The sequence below is a fragment of the Sorex fumeus genome, unplaced genomic scaffold, assembly GCF_029834395.1.
Source record: "Sorex fumeus unplaced genomic scaffold, SorFum_2.1 ptg000063l, whole genome shotgun sequence".
NCBI lineage: Eukaryota > Metazoa > Chordata > Mammalia > Eulipotyphla > Soricidae > Sorex > Sorex fumeus.
The window spans coordinates 54140335-54157719 of NW_026606120.1; the positions used below are offsets into that span (position 1 = coordinate 54140335).

At 51.3% G+C, this 17385-nt stretch overlaps 1 protein-coding gene across 4 annotated transcripts in view; it reads right to left on the reverse strand.

Annotated features, from left to right (window-relative positions):
- Positions 1-1111: 1111 nt before the first annotated feature.
- The window catches only part of RFFL (ring finger and FYVE like domain containing E3 ubiquitin protein ligase), a 93676-nt gene continuing 77402 nt past the window's right edge, over positions 1112-17385 (reverse strand). For 3 of the 4 annotated variants that reach the window (XM_056127734.1, XM_056127732.1, XM_056127731.1), the window contains exons 3-7: positions 10480-10872; positions 7652-7735; positions 6602-6812; positions 5891-5914; positions 1112-3902 (exon numbers count right to left, since the gene is read on the reverse strand). In XM_056127734.1, the coding sequence (XP_055983709.1) occupies positions 3721-3902; positions 5891-5914; positions 6602-6812; positions 7652-7735; positions 10480-10872 (894 nt within the window). In that variant the 3' untranslated portion in view covers positions 1112-3720. The remainder of the gene's footprint in view (positions 3903-5890; positions 5915-6601; positions 6813-7651; positions 7736-10479; positions 10873-17385) is intronic. The other variant, XM_056127733.1, reaches the window with a different exon arrangement.

Genomic DNA, 17385 nt, shown 5'->3' on the forward strand with positions numbered 1-17385 from the left:
GTTTCCCAAGCATCGCCCAAATGTGCTTATCGTCCCCTCTGTCCCCCCCCCCACCCCAAAGGCATACCACCTGACTAATCTGAGTACCTACTGGTAAAAACGTGTTGAAGTGGCAGAAGTAGGCAGGCTCTGGCCAAGATACTTGTTTTTAACTGGGTGATATTCAGCTGGCAGGAGCCTTGAAAATAAGACAACTCTACTGTATGAAGACAAAAAGCTGTTCCTCTTCTGAGCACTGACCTAGATTCCTATTCCTCTCCCACCTCCTCATACAACTGGTCAGACTGGGCAGCAGACAAGGCTTTACCCTTGGAATTCTACCAACTGGCAGCACCGTCTCACCTTACCGCCCAGCCCCACCTGACCTCTCATTATTTGCTTACTTGTGCAGCCCTTCAGCCAGTGGGCCCTGTTGTTGCAAAGGAAATGGTCAGGAAATGGGCACTGGCCTTTCACACTGTTACTCTGTGTCCTTGGAGAGGCTGCTCTCTGCTGCTGAGATGGCCAGTTTATATGTGTATCCTCACAAACCCTAAGTCACGTCTTCATTCTCACAAAACCTCCAGCAGAAACAGGAGTCCTTTTGGAAGGCCTTTGTTTCCATGCTGTGGGGGGCTGCAGATAAGACAGGAGGTCTGAGTGCGCATATGGTCAGCCCTCGGGTCCTGTGGCTATCGCCTCTCCTCCCTCTGGAGGGGATTCCTTCCTCTTGGACGCACAGGGCAGGCCTGCACCTGCTCTGGCCCTGCCAGACTGCCTTCTCAGCACTGCTCTCCCCTGAGCACCTGGTGAGGGAGGCATGGAGTGCCCTTAGACTGCCCGGCAGTCTTTCCAAGAGGCAGGGATGGTCTCCAATGGACACCATCCATTCCACTGCCCAGTCACCTGAAGATTTCACTGGGCATGCCTTGTGCCCTCTGATTCCTTTCCACCGGAATTTAAGGCATATTTTTATACCTTGTAGATCACTGATATAGATAAGTCTGAACTGTGTGGTATTTCCTATTTGGCCTTAGAATCTTAGCCTTTTCTGTTCCGCTCCCACGGTTTTCAAGGCTGTTCCATGGCCTCAACCACATATTAGTCTCTTGAAGTTTGCTTATTCAATGAACTACTATGCTTCAGATTCCGGTCTACAGACAGGGCTATTTGATAAAGATCATGTCCGTGCAGCTTCAGAAATAGTGATCTCGAGAGAGAAAGCCCATGGACACACAGCTTGGCTCAGCAACAGTCCACCTTAACTACTGGACCTCTGGTATCCTCACACCAGATGGGACAGGCTTCTATGATGAAACTTTATTACAAAATTATAAAGCAGAGCTCTGTAACAAAAAAAAAAATACATTTGGGTTTGCTTTAACACCCAAGTTAAGTCTATCTTAATATAAGTCACTTGAAGTAACACATTCACATCCAAAGGATTTCAACCAATTCATACAACATATATACAGCACTAATTCCTGCACAACTTAGAAGTTTGGATCCAGCTGCTCTCCAACTTTATAAGTCTCAACTGAAATCTCAGGATTATCACAGCAAAAAGCCATGGAGTAAAGGATTAGGTGCTTCCATGATAATTATGACCAAGGAGGGAAAGGGCTGGACGGAAGATCCAAGGATTAAAATCTAGCTTTCTAACCAGGTTAGATACTAACTGTGATAGGATTTAGAATCCCCAACTTTCATTTGGTGTAATAAGATGACACCCCTCCTCCCAAAGACAAAAACAAATACTCGACACCTTTTTTCTAAATAGAAACCTTCACCAAAAGAAGTTAAAAGACTTAAAAGATACCTTTCTTTCTCCAAAGTCAGTAAATGACATCAGTTCTAACTGTTATCGAGGATATCTTTAATTCATTCCTAGGCAGGAGATTGGGGCGTAGGGAGAGGTAAGGCCTCCGCAAAGAAAGCAATTTCTAAGTAGGGAGGGAACCAGCCCTGGAGTGGCTGCCGGACCCTGGCTGAGTTGCCTGTGTACTATGTAGAGAGACTTGTTTCACAGTGGAATCGAGTAGCTGAATCCTTTGCTGGCAGGCACTGTAAACAATAGCACTTACTAATCCAGCAGAAAGATAAAAGACTATGTATGATGATGTCTTCATGGGAAAATATGATTTCCCCCAATTCCTACCAAAGGCTATATCCCAGAATCAGATTATCCAGGATGAGGTGTAATGTCGAGGTAAGTGGCCCAGTGTTCAGCTGACAACTACTTTATGAAATTATTTTAATCCCCCCCGAGGAGGAACCATGAATGATGGAGGTAACCCTAAGTACGCCTGTACCGATTAACAGGTCCCTTAAGCATTTCCTACTGCATTAGTTCTAGTTTGAGGTCTCGGAGGCGGGGGAGGGTCTGCCAAGGCCCCAGTGTGAAGGATTTGCATAGTTCATCCATATAGTTCATCCATTGATAGTAGGAGCACACACACCTGACTGTGCATGCGTGTGCATGTGTGTGCGCGTGTGTGTGTATTTCCTGGAGTTAAGCTGCTCTGGCAAACTTTACAGAGCTGGTGACCCTCACCCCTGCATTACACAGTCCTTGAAAGGCCTGGAGAATGCTGTTTCCTGACCAGCCTCAACTCAGCAGGCTGACACGGTGGGTTGGGGGCAGTCTGCTCAAGACGGAATCCACCTTCATCCAGTACCTTCTGATAACTGGTTAAGTGTTCTGTCTTCCAGGTCTGTTCAGCAGGGGATTGGGACTAAGTCTGGCCAGAGCAAAGTGAAATTCTTTGCCTAAATATGCCTTCCATAAGACCATATTTAAGATCTCCATGGAAAGGGGTGTGAGGTGCACACACTGTATTTACGGGGTGGGGGGTGGGGGTTCCAGGCTCCTGTCTATCAGGCATGTCAAAGTAGAGTGGGAAGTTAATGCCTTCACCCAATGTGGCCCCTTTTCCTTAGCACTTAAACTAAGGATGGCACCGTCAGGTCCCAAGAGAAGCAGCGGAGCTGCTATAGCCATGCTCCATCTCTCACAGACCAGGAGTCCCAGCACGGACACCAGACACTCTGCTGGTCCCAGGCTCGGTCGGGATAGGCAGCTTCCAGTCCCGGTACGTAAGGAAGTAACTCTTTAACAGCTTCGAAAATGTTCAGTAGCATTTGTGTTTCCTTTCTCACCAGAGAACAAGTTTGCTAGTCCAGGTTCTGTCCTAAGGATGAGCACAATCGGTCTGGTAAACTAACAATATCTTTTTGGTCTAAGATTTTAGGCAATGTAGCGAAAGACTTTTGCAAAGGTAGATAAATAAAAGTCCAGAAAACCGAAGAGGCCAGAAATAAATCTAGGGATAGAAGACTTGTGCTTGGAGAAACACAGAGGCAAACAGCTCAAGGGAACGGGGTGGGGACAGGACGAAGGGGAAACTGTTGTCTAGGTGGCTGGAGGAAGATATGGCAAGTCCTTGAGTCCCAGAAGGGCCTCTCTTCATTCATTACCTTCATTGCCCAAAATCACTGAAAAAGGGGACTTGCTCATGCGGTCAGTACTAGTTCCCAGTGGTCCTGGGCTCTGTTGGCCAACAAGTACACCTCCGGCAGCAGGTCAGGCACACTTGGAGGTGACATGCCACCTGTGCTGGTCCTGGTCTTGGGAACAACACAGATTCTCTTGCTGGCTTGCCCCGCTGCAAGCTGGCCAACCTGGGGCCCAGACACCTCGAGCTCTGTCCCGTAAGGCACTGAAGCAGCTGGTACAAGCCTTCAGGATCGGAAGACGTGCACTGCTCGGATCACATACTGGCGGCAGATGGGACATTCATTCATGCGTTTGCCACACTTGGTACAGGTTACCATGTGGCCACACTCCAGCAGGACACAGTCGATGGGAGAGTCCATGCAGATCCTGCACAGGTTCTCCTCCAGGGCAGGGGGCATCGCTCCTCCTGCAGAGACAGGGCAGGAGAGAGGGGTGGAGTTTGGAAAAGGGAGGCAATTTCCTCCAGTGTACGAGCCAGCAGGGATGCAGGCGGGAGATGTGAACAAAACCCCAAACCCAAAGGCTTCCAAGAAACCATTTCCCCAGTAACCACATCTAGTTGCTTCACCTGCAGCTACTGGTCTGGTGATAGGTTTAGAGACTAAGTCATCTGGGGCAAACACATCCCAGAACAGAACTAAAGAACAATTTGGTTTTAGAGAACCAAAGCTCAAAAGAAATAACTTTTCAGACAATTAAGGCTGTAATTTAGTAACAGAAGCATTTAGGAACCCATTATCCCCCAAGGCAGAACACGCTGAAAAGATAAAACTGGTTCTGGGTAGGGTTAGATAAAAATGAAATTGCAATGAATGGTTCATTAAGGAGCACAAGGATTATCGGCACACACACCCCAACTTGAACAAAGCCAAGGGTCATGGGGAGTGCTCTGGGCCATGCAGTAACTACCCACAAGAGTCCTCTGAGCAGACTTGCTGGGGAAGAACTGCACATCCTTTGTCTACCCCCAAGACTGTATCACACTGGATCCAAACTAGCCCACTAGACTCTGAGCGCCTTCCTTCAATAGTCAAATTTATAAAATTATGTACTTAGCACCTGCTGTCTACGCTCAGGGCAGAAACTCATCACTGAATCGCTGAAACGCCAGTCCTGTGACAGGTGTTCTTGACAGGTCTGATAAACAAATGTCTCTCCACTGAACGGTACAACTCACACCGAGTCTTCCCAGGCCAAAGTCCTAAGAGCTTGACTTGTACCGACATACAGGATCCTCAGGGAAAGTATTAAATAGATGCTCTAACTCATTCCATTCTACAGATGAGGCCCTGAGAGCAGAGAGCTCGGGGACGGGGCCAAGGGTACAGAAACGAGGACTCAATCCTGGACCCTGCGCCAGACAGGATCCAGACAATGCTGAGTGCTCAGTGCACCCGAGTTCTCAGAGGCAAGAGTACTCCTGGGGTCTACCAGGCCAGGATCCTCCCAGTTTAGCTGCACAACTAGGAATAAATGGTGGTGCCCCCACAGGTAGCTGGCGTCCCACCAGTCCCCTCTGCACCCCACCGGGACATTCATTCTCTGTTGCTTCTGTCTCTTTCCTGAAAATACTCAAAATGGCAACAAAACACTCAGTGGTCTGGCTGTGAAGGGCAAAGAAAACCACTTATTTACCCTGTGCAGGTCCGATTTGGCCCATACAAACCCCCGAAATGAACAGGAGTAAAGCATAAAATTTCAACAACTTCTCTCGGGAAGCAAATAAGCTCATCAACTCAATTGCCACCACACTCCCAGAGAATCAGAAAAAAAGAAAAGGAGGTCTGCTGGCACTGGGAATCACGAGAGGGGGGGGAGGGGTCTAGAACTTTCAACGGTTTTTGGAAACCAAGAACTCAACCCCAAGGCTCTTTATCAGTACAGGTGGGGTGTGGGAGCAGTGGGGATGGGGCTGGGAGGAAGATGCATCTTGTGCCCATCTATCCTGATAGGGCTGCTAAGCCTTTCCTGTCGACCTCCTGCCCTCCACCCCCCCAAATAAGGCTCTCAGGTCACCGCCCTTTCTTCTTGGTCTCTGCAAGAAGCTATTCAGCACCCCCTTGTGACTTCCCTTAAGGTGCAGCCAGACAGGCTCCCCCAAGCAGAAGGGGGAAAACAGAACACAGAGACCCTGGGAGCAGAGAAAGCTGATGGAGGGGGCCACGTATCACTACAAGCTTTGCTCCAGTTCATGACCATCCTTCCTAGCAGGACACTGACATGAGAGTCTACTGATTCTGACACCCTGGCTCTTGGAGAACATGCCCATCCCCTCTCACTGGGGACCCAATCTGCTCAGGAGCCTTAAAGTACAAACAGCAGCCGGGATAGAAGGAAGGGCAGGATGGGGTGCTAAGAGCCGAAGCTCGTGCCCCAACAGAAACAGTCACATACCGTTTTGGTCCTCAGCACCACACACTGCAAAGAAAAGAGAAGACACTGAGTATGTGACTAAGTAAGACAATGGGCTACCCTGACTTCCGTTCTGAACCCTAGTGGTTTCCCTATGGGGAGCCAGGCAGCCAGGAGCCCCGCACCCACCTCCTCACACGTGCCCTGTGCTCAGAACTTGCCCTCCACATTCGCTGGGTATCTGGTCTGGTCTCAGAGCAGACCTCACTGGCCAGCATGGCTACAACTGCCCAGAAGGAGGCCACAGGCCATCAGGACATTCTTTCCTGCTGCCGTGAAAGCCATTACACCTACTAGATATTTCGTTGGGCACTGCCTGAAAATGACACTGTGAAGAATGCTTTTGGGAAGTGAACAAGAGGGGAGCCCAAATGCAGGCAGAACAGATACATTCCCGTCCTGCTGTGTGTGCTGAAATTCCACCCATGGCAGAACGCAAGAGGTTGACCCGTGAGGGGAGGATGCGGACTCGGGCCGGGACTGTCTATTCACACTTGGCTCTCCAGCAAGCGGAGTTGCTGGAGGCCTCTTTTTAAGGCTGCTGTTACATACATTTTCCAAGTCCACGCCACATGCTGGCCCACCTCTCCCCAGGATGCCTCTGGTGAGACACAGCACATACGGAAGTGACAGCCCCTCAGTCAAGAGCAGGGGAGACTGCCGGGTGACAGCAAGCCCCCGGCCCTCCCTCACCCAGGTCCTGGAGTCCTTTCTGATCCTTGTACAGCCGCGTCACCCTCTCCATCAGCTCCCACTTCTCGCAGCAGCCCTTGTAGTTGACAAAGTTTCGAGCCAAGATCTCCTTGAGCTGCCTCACGGTGAGGCCTTCGATGTCATCCAGGTCAGTCAGGTCGGACAGGGATGCCCTCCGGCCAGGGACAAAGCTGTCCTCAGAGTTGACGGACTGTGAAGACAAAGACAAGATGGGTGAGCTCAGGGTTTGCCCCCACATGTTCCTCTGAGGACCACAGAGAGCAGGAACAGAGGCAGGAGAGCCGGGCACGGGCCCCTCCTGCCCCAGGGTCCATGCTCAGGCCCAGCAGACACCCACCAACTGGTGGACGCAGCAGGAGCATGGTGGGAGGGCATCGGCCCAACCTGCTCTGGGGAGCACTGCTAAGGAACGGCGGCACGCAGCTCCCCTTGGGGCCCCAGCATGACTCCTGTGCAGACTGACCATCGCGGCAAGAGAAATCACTGGACATGCATGCCACTGGCCTTTCCCTGCCCAGAAGACAGTGGCGCTTTCCCACAGAGAGGAAGATGTCCCCGGCAGGCACACAACCCCCTGCCGCCACCACAGTGCCAGCCTGAAGGCCTTTTCTCTCTCCTCGTGGATTCCTGACCACCTTCCCCTGACAATGGCTCCTGTGAGAAGCAGGAGAACAAGGTGTGCACAGGAGCCTGGCCACTGGCAGCTTGAGAAAAGGGCAAGACTGGAAACAAAGTGGGCCTGCCTAAGGCTCCAGTGTCCACGGTAACCTCACAATTCCTCACTCTTGGGCCAGAGAGATAGTAGAAGGACAGGGTGCCTGCTGTGCATGTGATCGACCTAGGTTTGACCCCTGGGTCTCCCTACGGCCCCTTGAGCCCTGCCAAGTGTGACCCAAAAACCAACCAACCAACCAACCAACCAACCAAAACTTGCTAACAAACCACCTTCAAAGGCACACGGAGGACGGGAGGCTGCCTCTCCGCCAATGAAGAACAAAGGCAAGGCACAGACCCAAGCCGAGGCCCCACCTGGGTCTCGTCCTCAGCAGGAGCTCTGGCTGTGCTCTCCAGGTAGCTGGCTTCCTCTTGGTCCTGAGACACACGGCCATTGGCCTGTGGGGGAAAGAAAGGCGCTATCACAGCCACAGAGACATTCTGGGGGTGCGTGCAGCGCGGCTTCAGCCTGGCGCACCCCGCCTCTGAAACGCGCTCCCGTCTTCCCGGGGCCCTGCACCACAGCACTGCCATGGCTGCTTTGACACTGACTCAGTCATAGAGAGATGTCAGCTCCAGAACAAAACTGCAGCCTTCTGCCCCCACCACCCCGTGCCTGAAATCTCAGCTGGAACGCTACAGGGAAGGAAGCCCACACCATCACTCGGTGGCTGGGCCATGTCGAGCTGCCCTGAGCGTGCCTGGCCTGGAGCCGGGACTGCCCCCACCCATCCCAAGAACTTCCACCCACACAGATCAGTGTCCACTGTTGTTTTTTTTGCTGCCTACGTCAGATATTCCCCTGTAACACACTAAAGTTCCTGGCTTATTCCAATGAGAACTTTCCAGACTTTCACCAGCCTATTCTGTCTTCCCTAATCAAACACCGTTCTCATAATCTAGAATGGGTTCCAATCAGCCAGGCCCACTATTTCTTAGTGCTGTCCCGAAACTCGGCTCAAAACATTTTAATGGCCCTCAGATGGTACTTGTTTCAAACTATAGGAAACAACTGTCCATGCGCAAAGAGTTTCCCTTACTAAGATGCCAGGGCTCAGAAGGCTGCACCTCTTTCTTCCAGCAGCTCTGTCGCCATGGATACCGGCCAGCTGAGTCACAGCCCCCCTTACTAGACCAAGACTCTCTTCACCCATGGTTTCCCCTCCAAAGGGCCTAAGGAGGCCTCCGAGCAAAGAGGCCTCTCCTAGCAGACACTCGAGGAACAATCTGAGAAACCAGTCATTGGCCAGGGGCACTCATGCCAAGTAGGGGACATGGTGCGGGGAGGAGGTGGTGACTATGAGGACAGATCCAAGTAGAAACTTCCACCAAGTGACCAGGGATGCTAAGATGGCATTTCTACCCAACACCTACAGGGACACAGCCCACCAAGTCTCATCAACATTTCTAGCTTTCCCTTAGCTTCTCACACACACGTGCCAGCTGGCAATGACTGAAAGGCTTTCAGAGCCTGTCCCCGAGTAGACAGTTCTTAGCATGTCCTTTTCATTCCTGGTAAGAGACCCAGATCTCATGCTGCAAAGTCTGTTTTGTCTTTGAGTTTGCCGGCTGGCGCCATCAACCGCCCCGCCCCCCGCCATCACCACCACCACCACCATGCTGATCTCCACACTTCCAGCTCTTCCTCCTTGTGACTAGGGCCAGCGAGGACATCGTGGGACTGGGCCTGCAGTACCATCACGCAGAGATTCGTTTTCTAGGTGCCACTCATGGTCTAGGAGTTTTCTGGGAGTCTCACACAAAATATTCAGCCCCCTATTCCTCTTCTGCCTCACAAAATGCAAGTCCCATTGGAACACAGGATGAGCAGACACAAAGGTGCTCTGGAAACATCAGAGGGCACATACCCCAAGAGATCGGGGACAGAGCGTTGCCTGCAGGGGCCCTGTGAAAATCTGGCCCTCTTTAGGGAAGAATCTTTTCTTCCAATACTTCCCTGGCTCCCCACCATCACAGAGAAGAGCTCAGAAAGCCTGGCAAAGGAGGGACATCAGAGCAGAAGGGAAACGACCAGCAGAAAGGGAGTGCTTAGGAAAGCGTTCAACTCCAGCCGGCGCGAGCACGCCAAGGGCGGAGCTCAGTGGGTTTACTGAAGAGGAACTCTGCTGGCACACTGGCAGTTCTGCTTCCGTGCCTGGCGGAAGCGGCATCCAGGGGCTCAGTCCTGGCAGGGGAGGCGATCAGAAACGAGAGGCAGCAGCGATCCACAGCCAGTCCTCACGAGGGCCACGCTAGGATTCTGCCAGCTCCAAGCCACTTAGAGTTGTCAGTGTCAGACATGCAAGCAGCTTGGAGCAGGGAGGGCTGTGGGGACCGGATCTGACTCTGGTTTGCTGCAGGGTGGCCATGGAGTCTGGGATGATTGGGGTGATGCAGCAGAATCTCCTGGGTCTTAATCCCATTTATCCGAATGAAACCCACAACAGAGTGATGGAGGCACCTTACCCTGACCTATGCGCGCTGTGCTCGCCTGCCTTCTCACTCCCAGGGGTTCTCGGAGGACAGAGACCATGCATCACACACTTCTGTCCACCACTCAGCCACCACTGGACCTTGCTCCTGCATGCAGGCCCCCCTCAGGACAGAGACTCCCTGTGCACAGCTGGCTGGCCCCACCTTTCTTGCCAACAATGGCCGGTGAGAGCAGCCCAGCAGTGCCTGGGCAAGGCTGCCCTATTGTCTCCCACAGCCCCCCACTCGCTCCTTTTCCTTTCAAGGTGCCTGGTAACTGAGGTGACTGAGGAACCGAGTTCCCCGTGCCACTAAGGAAGACGCCTCCAGCAGGTGTGTCAGGAGGAAACCAGCACGGGAGAGCTAAATTTGGAGAGGGAAAGGCGAGTGTTCTTAGAATGTTGCTGGAATGATAAAGTCCGTGGGGAGGTCTGGCAGCAAAGCGTGCATGTTAGAGACAAACCCAAAACAAACCAGGCGTGCTGTGCCATCACCTCTGTGAACAGAGCAGAACTGAGCCTGAGATCCAGAAAGCACCGCCCGTACCTCCACAGGGAGAAAGGCTTCCCTGAGCCAAGAGCCCGTGCCTCACTCTCCACCCTCATGAGGCAGGCCGGACAGGAGAGCGACTGGCGGGTGGGCAGCAGTGGGCAGTGGGCCCCAGGCCGTACCTGCTGGCTTTCCGGAGCCTGGGCTGGAGGGCCGGCGGGGGCCTGGGCGGGTGGAGGAGAGAGGTGGGGTGAGGTAGCAGGTGCTGTGCTGGTGTGCGGCTGGCTCAGGAAGGCCTGCTGCTCGGAGGAGTCCGGGGACAAGGTGGGGGTGCGAGTCCTGCTCTCCTGGCCGAGCACCAGCAACACCAGCTCCTCCTTCTCCCGGCACATTTCGGTCGAGATGTCATGGAGACTGAGATAGTCCCGCAGGTCCTTCACCTTCATCTTCATGAGCTCCTCCCGCTGGAAGGCCGTGGCCCGGAATCGTTGGCAGAGGAGACAGAGGCGGGGCCCGTTCCCTACTTGGCTCGAGCAGGTCGTGCAGAAAATCTTCTTACAGTCCAAGCAGGTCTGCTGCTTAAAGCAAGAGGCAGAGGAGATCAGGTCAGTCTGGGAGGACGAGAAAGAATGGGGGGGCTAGCTGAGGGCCCTCTCCCTCCCCAAGCCTCTCCCCATCACTCTGACATTGACTGTGCTACCTCCAGTACCAAAAGGGTGTACCGAGCAAGGTGTGAAGTTGAAAAAGACTCAGTGGGCAGGAGCCCTGAGTGCACCTGTGTGTTGTTCTGCTTTCTGGGGTCAGTCCCAGCAGTGCTGAGAGGACCGTGCAGCGTCAGGGACTGAACCCAGGGCCTCTGCATGTAAAGCATGTGTCTCCAGCTCGTCACATTATCTCCCAGCCCTCATTTTCCTTCTGAGGCTTTCTTTGTTCCTTTTAACTGAAAAGACTACCAGCTTGAGAATCAAAAAGCCTAGATCTTCTCCCTCACTTATTGTTGAGGGTTTGTTTTGGGCCACACCCATCAGTGCTCAGGTGGTACTCCCAATTCAGTGCTCAAGGGTCCCTCCTGGCAGTGCTCAGAGGATCACATGGTGACAGGAATGGCACCCGAGTCCCCTGCCTGTAAAGCCTGCTCTTAGTGCTCTGAGCTCTCCCGCTGGGCCTCACCCACACAGAGCATGTGCTCCATAGGGAGCTACTTGGCTCGAGCAGGTCGTGCAGAAAATCTTCTTACAGTCCAAGCAGGTCTGCTGCTTAAAGCAAGAGGCAGAGGAGATCAGGTCAGTCTGGGAGGACGAGAAAGAATGGGGGGGCTGCAGCCCCCCAAAGACCTGCACGTGTATCAAGACCATTCCAAGTAACTTTGATCATGTAATAGCTTCTCTGCTCCTTACTTTCCTATGCGTAAAACATGTGATACCAGTGTCTAACTCTCCACAGAAGAGCTGTAAATTTAAAGAGAAAACACAGGTGCATATCAAACTTGCAGTACATGCTCAAGAAGTGTTATCTTGGGGACAGAGAAGTAGTTCACGGTTAGGCACTTGTCTCGCAAGCTGCCGACAGGCTTTCGTCCCCATCACCAAATATGGTTCCCCGAACACTGGCAGGAGTGATCTCTAAGCATAGAGCCAGAGTAAGCCTTAAGTACTACTGGTGGTGGCCCCCCCAAAAAACAAAAACAAAACAAAACAAAAAACCCCATAAAATGTGTTGACTAATTATTACTAGGAAATTCAAGTTAATGTAAGTCAAGATTCAAATTCTATCCTGTGACTTTTTTACTCACCACTGAGTTAAGAAAGTCTATGCGTAAAGTTACTGTGGTTGGTGTTAAGATTAATATTCCTAATCTTGCTGAGGTTCAGGTAGGCGCTGAGTTCTATAAACTCCCCACTCATTCTTGATGCCTCCCTCCAAGGAGGTTTTCCTGGATCTCCCTGTCTCAAAGGCAGCAAGGCCAGGAGACATCAGAGTCAGTCAGGGACAGGCAGTGAACAACACAGCTGGGACCCAGCCTCGAGGTCCGTGGGAGGTCAGAGCCCAATACCTACCATGCTGCTGCCGCAGGGTCGCAAAGCACGGTGCAGGCCCCTCCATGAGAATAGCACGCGGCCAGCAGGGGCTGGCTCTCCCATCTCCAAACTGCCAGTCTCCAGTCCCCAGGGGCTGGTGTCCGTCTCCCCACAGCAGGGAGGCCCGCTGAGATTGCTGGGAATTCAGGTGCATAAGAGCCGTGTCCAAGACAAATATTGAGAGGAGCTCCAGGAGGCCCTCTGGACATGATTAGGGAGCTCTCATTTGTGAAAGTACAAAGTGTCTCAGATGGGGGACAAGAACACCTGGCAGGCAAGCTGGTATACCATCACAGGCAACACTGGCTCAACTCACAGGAAGCCGCTTCTCGGCCCCACATGCCCCAGCCTGGGTGAGCAGAGGCGGCCGGCAGGGACGCACCGCAGGAGAGGGCACTCCTGAGCACACTCACTAATCAGTTGAAGTAAACGTGGACAACATGCAGCGACCAAGGCCGTCAGGGTTCTACATCCCCTTTTCTAAGTATAAAAAGCTACGTAGTCAAGCTAAAAAGAGTACTTGCGAGACTGGGCTTCTCCAGTGTGGGGCTGACGTCTGTCTGCGTAGCTGAGCTGTTTAGCTTTCTTGGTGTTGCTCACATCATAAAGGCAAGTGGATGGAATGTTTACTATCCAATCTGACAACTGATTCTCACCTACGTCGCAGAAGGTCATTTTAACAAGCTTCCTTATCCTAAACCCTGTTAGAACCTGACTGTAAACTGTGCAGAGAACTGACTCAGATGGGTGCAGAGCTGTACCAGCTGCAGAACGGTCCTGGGACTCCAAGTGGAGAACGGACGGGGCAGGAGGTGGGGGTAGAGAACCGCTTTCAGTTGGTGGGTGTGTCCCCAGCTCAAGCTGTTCTGCTGGGAAGGGGCTGGCTGGTTTCAGAGGACCCGCTGCTAGCGTAGGTCCTGACACGAACTCAGTCAGTGGACTTTGATGACACAGCTTGACACAACTGAAAAGCCCTGGGCTGCTCAATCAGGCCCATCTAAACACCTCTCCCCTTTCTTCAAACATATGTGGCTCGTGGGGCGAAGATCAGAATGCCAAGACAGGACCTCCCTCCACCCTCTTCTCAGCAGCCCCCTCACTCTCTCCAGGCTCTGGGAGATAAGCCTGGGTTCGGGAACTCGCCTGTGAGGAGGCAGAGAACACTCTAAGCTAAAGTCCCAGTTTGCAGCAGCAAGGAAAAAACCAAAGGAAAATAAAATGGCTATCAGCAAATGTTCACTGAAGGAGCAATGAGACCACCCCTGCGATAAAGTCTAGAAAATGGCACAAACCATGCAGCAAGGCAGCAGCAAAAATGATGGTGGGGAGATGGTGTGCTGGGAAAAGCCGGCACAGCTCATTAGGCAGACCACAGGCTGCTCCCTTTGGCCAATCTGCCCTTTTCTACTCCTGCTTTTTTGAGGTCCCGCCTCTCAGTCTCCCTGCCCTGTCTATAGGCAGTCCTTGCGTGGACCTCAAGGACAGAATAAGCATTAAGTCTTAGCACTGCCTTGCTAAGGAATTTGTAAAAAATGTGGACCTCCCGCTGGCCCGCCACCAAAAAAAAAAAAAAAACATAAAAATCTCTGAAGTTATATAAAACAACGGTTATAAAATCTTGGTGTAAAAATTGAAAACCTTGCCATGTCTTGTGGTATGATCATTGTCAGTCACTGATCAGCCCTATTCCTTCACTGCAAGGCTTTCCCAGCAGCTACCAATCACTCTGAGATCTGAGTATCCCTAGGGGTAGAGAGGTAGCCCAGGAGGTAAGTCACTTGTCCTACATGTAGCCAAATCCAGTTTGATCACCTGAGCACCAACAGGTGTGACCACATGCCCCCTCCCCAAAAAATGACTATCTTATCTATATCTCCATACCAACTTCCTCTTCTTCAAACTAGTCCAACTGGGTTGGACAGATAGTACAACAGGTACAGTGTTTGCCTTGCACACAGTCAGCCTGAGTTTAATTCTTGGTACCATATATGGTCCCCCTAATCCCATTAGATGCGATCCTTGAGCAAAGAGGCAGGAGTAAGCCCTAAGCACAATCAAGTGGTACAAAAACAAACAAAACCTGATACAACTCTCCAGAGCATGGGGACACAGAGGCCAGCTGAGTTGTTGTTATTATTTTTAATTTTTGCTTTTGGGTCACACCTAGCAATGCTCAGGGGTTACCCCTGGCTCTGTACTCAGAAATTACTCCTGGTGGTGCTCGGCGGACCATATGGGATACCAGGGATTGGACCTAGGTCATCCTCATGCAAGGGAAAACACCCTCCCTGCTTGTATTATCACTCTGGTCCTCATAGCTGAATGACTTGGAACACCCTCAGGTTTCCGCATGTTCCACGCATGATCCTGGCAGCTCTGTGATCTCTGGGGTTGTGTGTGTCAGGTGTGTGTCAGAGCCACAATAAAGGGGCACCCTGATGTTAGCCCCCAACAGTGAGCACCACATGATTCACTCCCCTCACTGCAACAGTATCAAGGGAAACAAAGTGGGAAGAGTGAAAGATGAGGGACAGCTGATAGGCAGTCAAGGGGTCAAAATCCCAGGAAAACTGGCAGGGCAACTCCAAGACCACACTCAGGTGTAGACAATATAGGCAGAATGTGTGGCTTAGGGTGCAATTACAGCCTGCCATTTCTCTCCAAGACCAAAGCCGAGGAAGACAGGGTATACATCTGATTTCTATTCTCCTCTTTGCATTCTCATATTGCCTGTGCTTTGTACCCATGGAGTCATCAGAAAATACTGACCACAATGAAGCAAAGAAAAATGATGTTAGGATTCATATCATCACTTCAATTCCACCACTTCTCAAAAAGACATTTTAAAAGCCTCTGCCTGTTAAACCCTTCAGAACATGGTTTTCACTGAAGCATGAAATTACAAATGGAAAGTTCTCATAAGAGAAAGCATCTTTCATAGTCACAAAATTTACTGTGCATCCCACAAAATTAATTCGTATATTTGTGACAAGAAAATACTGCACGAATAACCAGTTTTTACTATCTAAACTGCAACACCCCCTTATTATCTCTCCAGCCCTCCCCTTCACTGTCGCAGATGAAGCTATGATAGCGGGGTCACACATGCCACCTGTGGCACATTCCAAATAACCCCTCCTTTTCTTCCTTGTGCCAAGAAGATGACTCAAAGGGCTGAAGCACATGCTTGTATGTGGGAGTCCCAGGTTCCCTCCCTGGTGCCATACCATATGGTCCCCAGCATTCTGGGCCCACCAGCACTGGCTCAAGCGTCTCTGAGGTGGAGCCCTGATTCCCCTGACAATGTGGGGAGAGTCGAAAACATTTTGTAATTAAAAAATAATTAATAGATTAAGGGCTGGAGCGATAGCACAGCGGTAGGGCATTTGCCTTGCACGCAACCAACATGGCAAACCCGAGTTCGATTCCTCCGCCCACCTCGGAGAACCCGGCAAGCTACCGAGAGTATCTCGCCCGCACGGCAGAGCCTGGCAAGCTCTCCGTGACGTATTCGATATGCCAGACACAGTAACAACAAAGTCTCCAATGGAGACATTACTGGGCCCGCTCGAGCAAATCAATGATCAATGGGAGGGCCTTTAATAGATTAAAAACGTGGGGCCAGAGAGATAGTACAGCAGGTAAAGTGCTTGCCTTGCAGGCGGCAGACCCAGATTCAATCCTCGTCAATCCCCGGCATCCCATATGATCCCTCGGCACCACAAGTAATTCCTGAGTGCAGAGGCAGGAGTAACATCTAAGCACCTCGAGGTGCAACCAATCCCAAAACAACACAAAACAAAATAGATTAACAATTAATATGTCACCGAGTATGACAAAAAATTCACATTAAACACCATCACCTGGATCAGCCAGTTATTCCCTTGACCCGGCTGCTAACTTCTCCCAAGAACACCAGAGCACCTCCATTCCACAGGCTTAGTGACACAGCAGGGCTGAAGGTGGGGGGCATGCCTCTCTTGGAGATCTCCCTGCAGAACCCCAGCTGGACCCACACTTCCCATGTGCCCTGCACTGTGACCACTCGACAAGTCTCCCCCATCCGCAAAATCACATGATCCCTCAACACAGCCAACAGTGCCTAGTGCCAGAGCACTGACTCCTGCACCTCAAGGAGTAGTAAAAGGCGGCCTCCTTTTACTGTGGGGCAGGAAGCACCCGCGTGAGAGGGCTGCGTCTTACTCAGTTCTACCCATAGAGATGCTGCCTCCAGCTGCTCCTGTGCTCTTAGGACAGTAAGGGACCCTCACTGACAACCAGTGGCATCCAAGTGTCAGTCAGCCAGTAAGTAACAAAGAGAAGTTCTCTGGTCTTCTTTTTTTCAAGCAGTATTCAGTTATCCATTCTTTCATTCTTTTGTCTATTTAAAGCACTGTGCTGCCTTCCTACCATGTGGTAATCGCTGATCAAAATCCCTGTTCCTGAGAAGATGGGCAGATCACAAAGATATTTATGTCGGGGACCAATACTCACTATGAAGAAAAACGAAGTATCTTCCCAGGCCAGGGAAATAGCTTGCTGGGCTGAGCACATGCTTTGCACTCACGAGGCCTGGGTTCCATCCCCAGTACTGTATGGGCCCCAAGCACAGAGCCAGTATTAGTCCCCGAGCACAGCTAGGTGTGGTCCAAATACAAACAAAAAGCATCTTCCCATCCTCACCTTGCCATCAGTCTCCTTTCTCTGAAAGTGGCCTCCTCACTTACTCACATTCTCTTTTCTGGCTATGGAATGTCAAAGACTCCCCTAGATTATCTGGTTCTTTCAAGTTTTCAACACATTTGACACACTAATCCCCAAGCCTGGATCACAATCATTATCCTCTTTGCTCTTTCTCCATTTCCACTCTAGACGATAACTGATGTTTTCTGGGGAAAAAATAGGTCTGCTAAAATTTACAGTGTTGCAAGCCAGCATTACCTCAATTTGAGAGAGAGAGAGACAGAGAGAGAAGGGAGGAGTATTTTCCCCTTCCTGCCACTGTTCTTG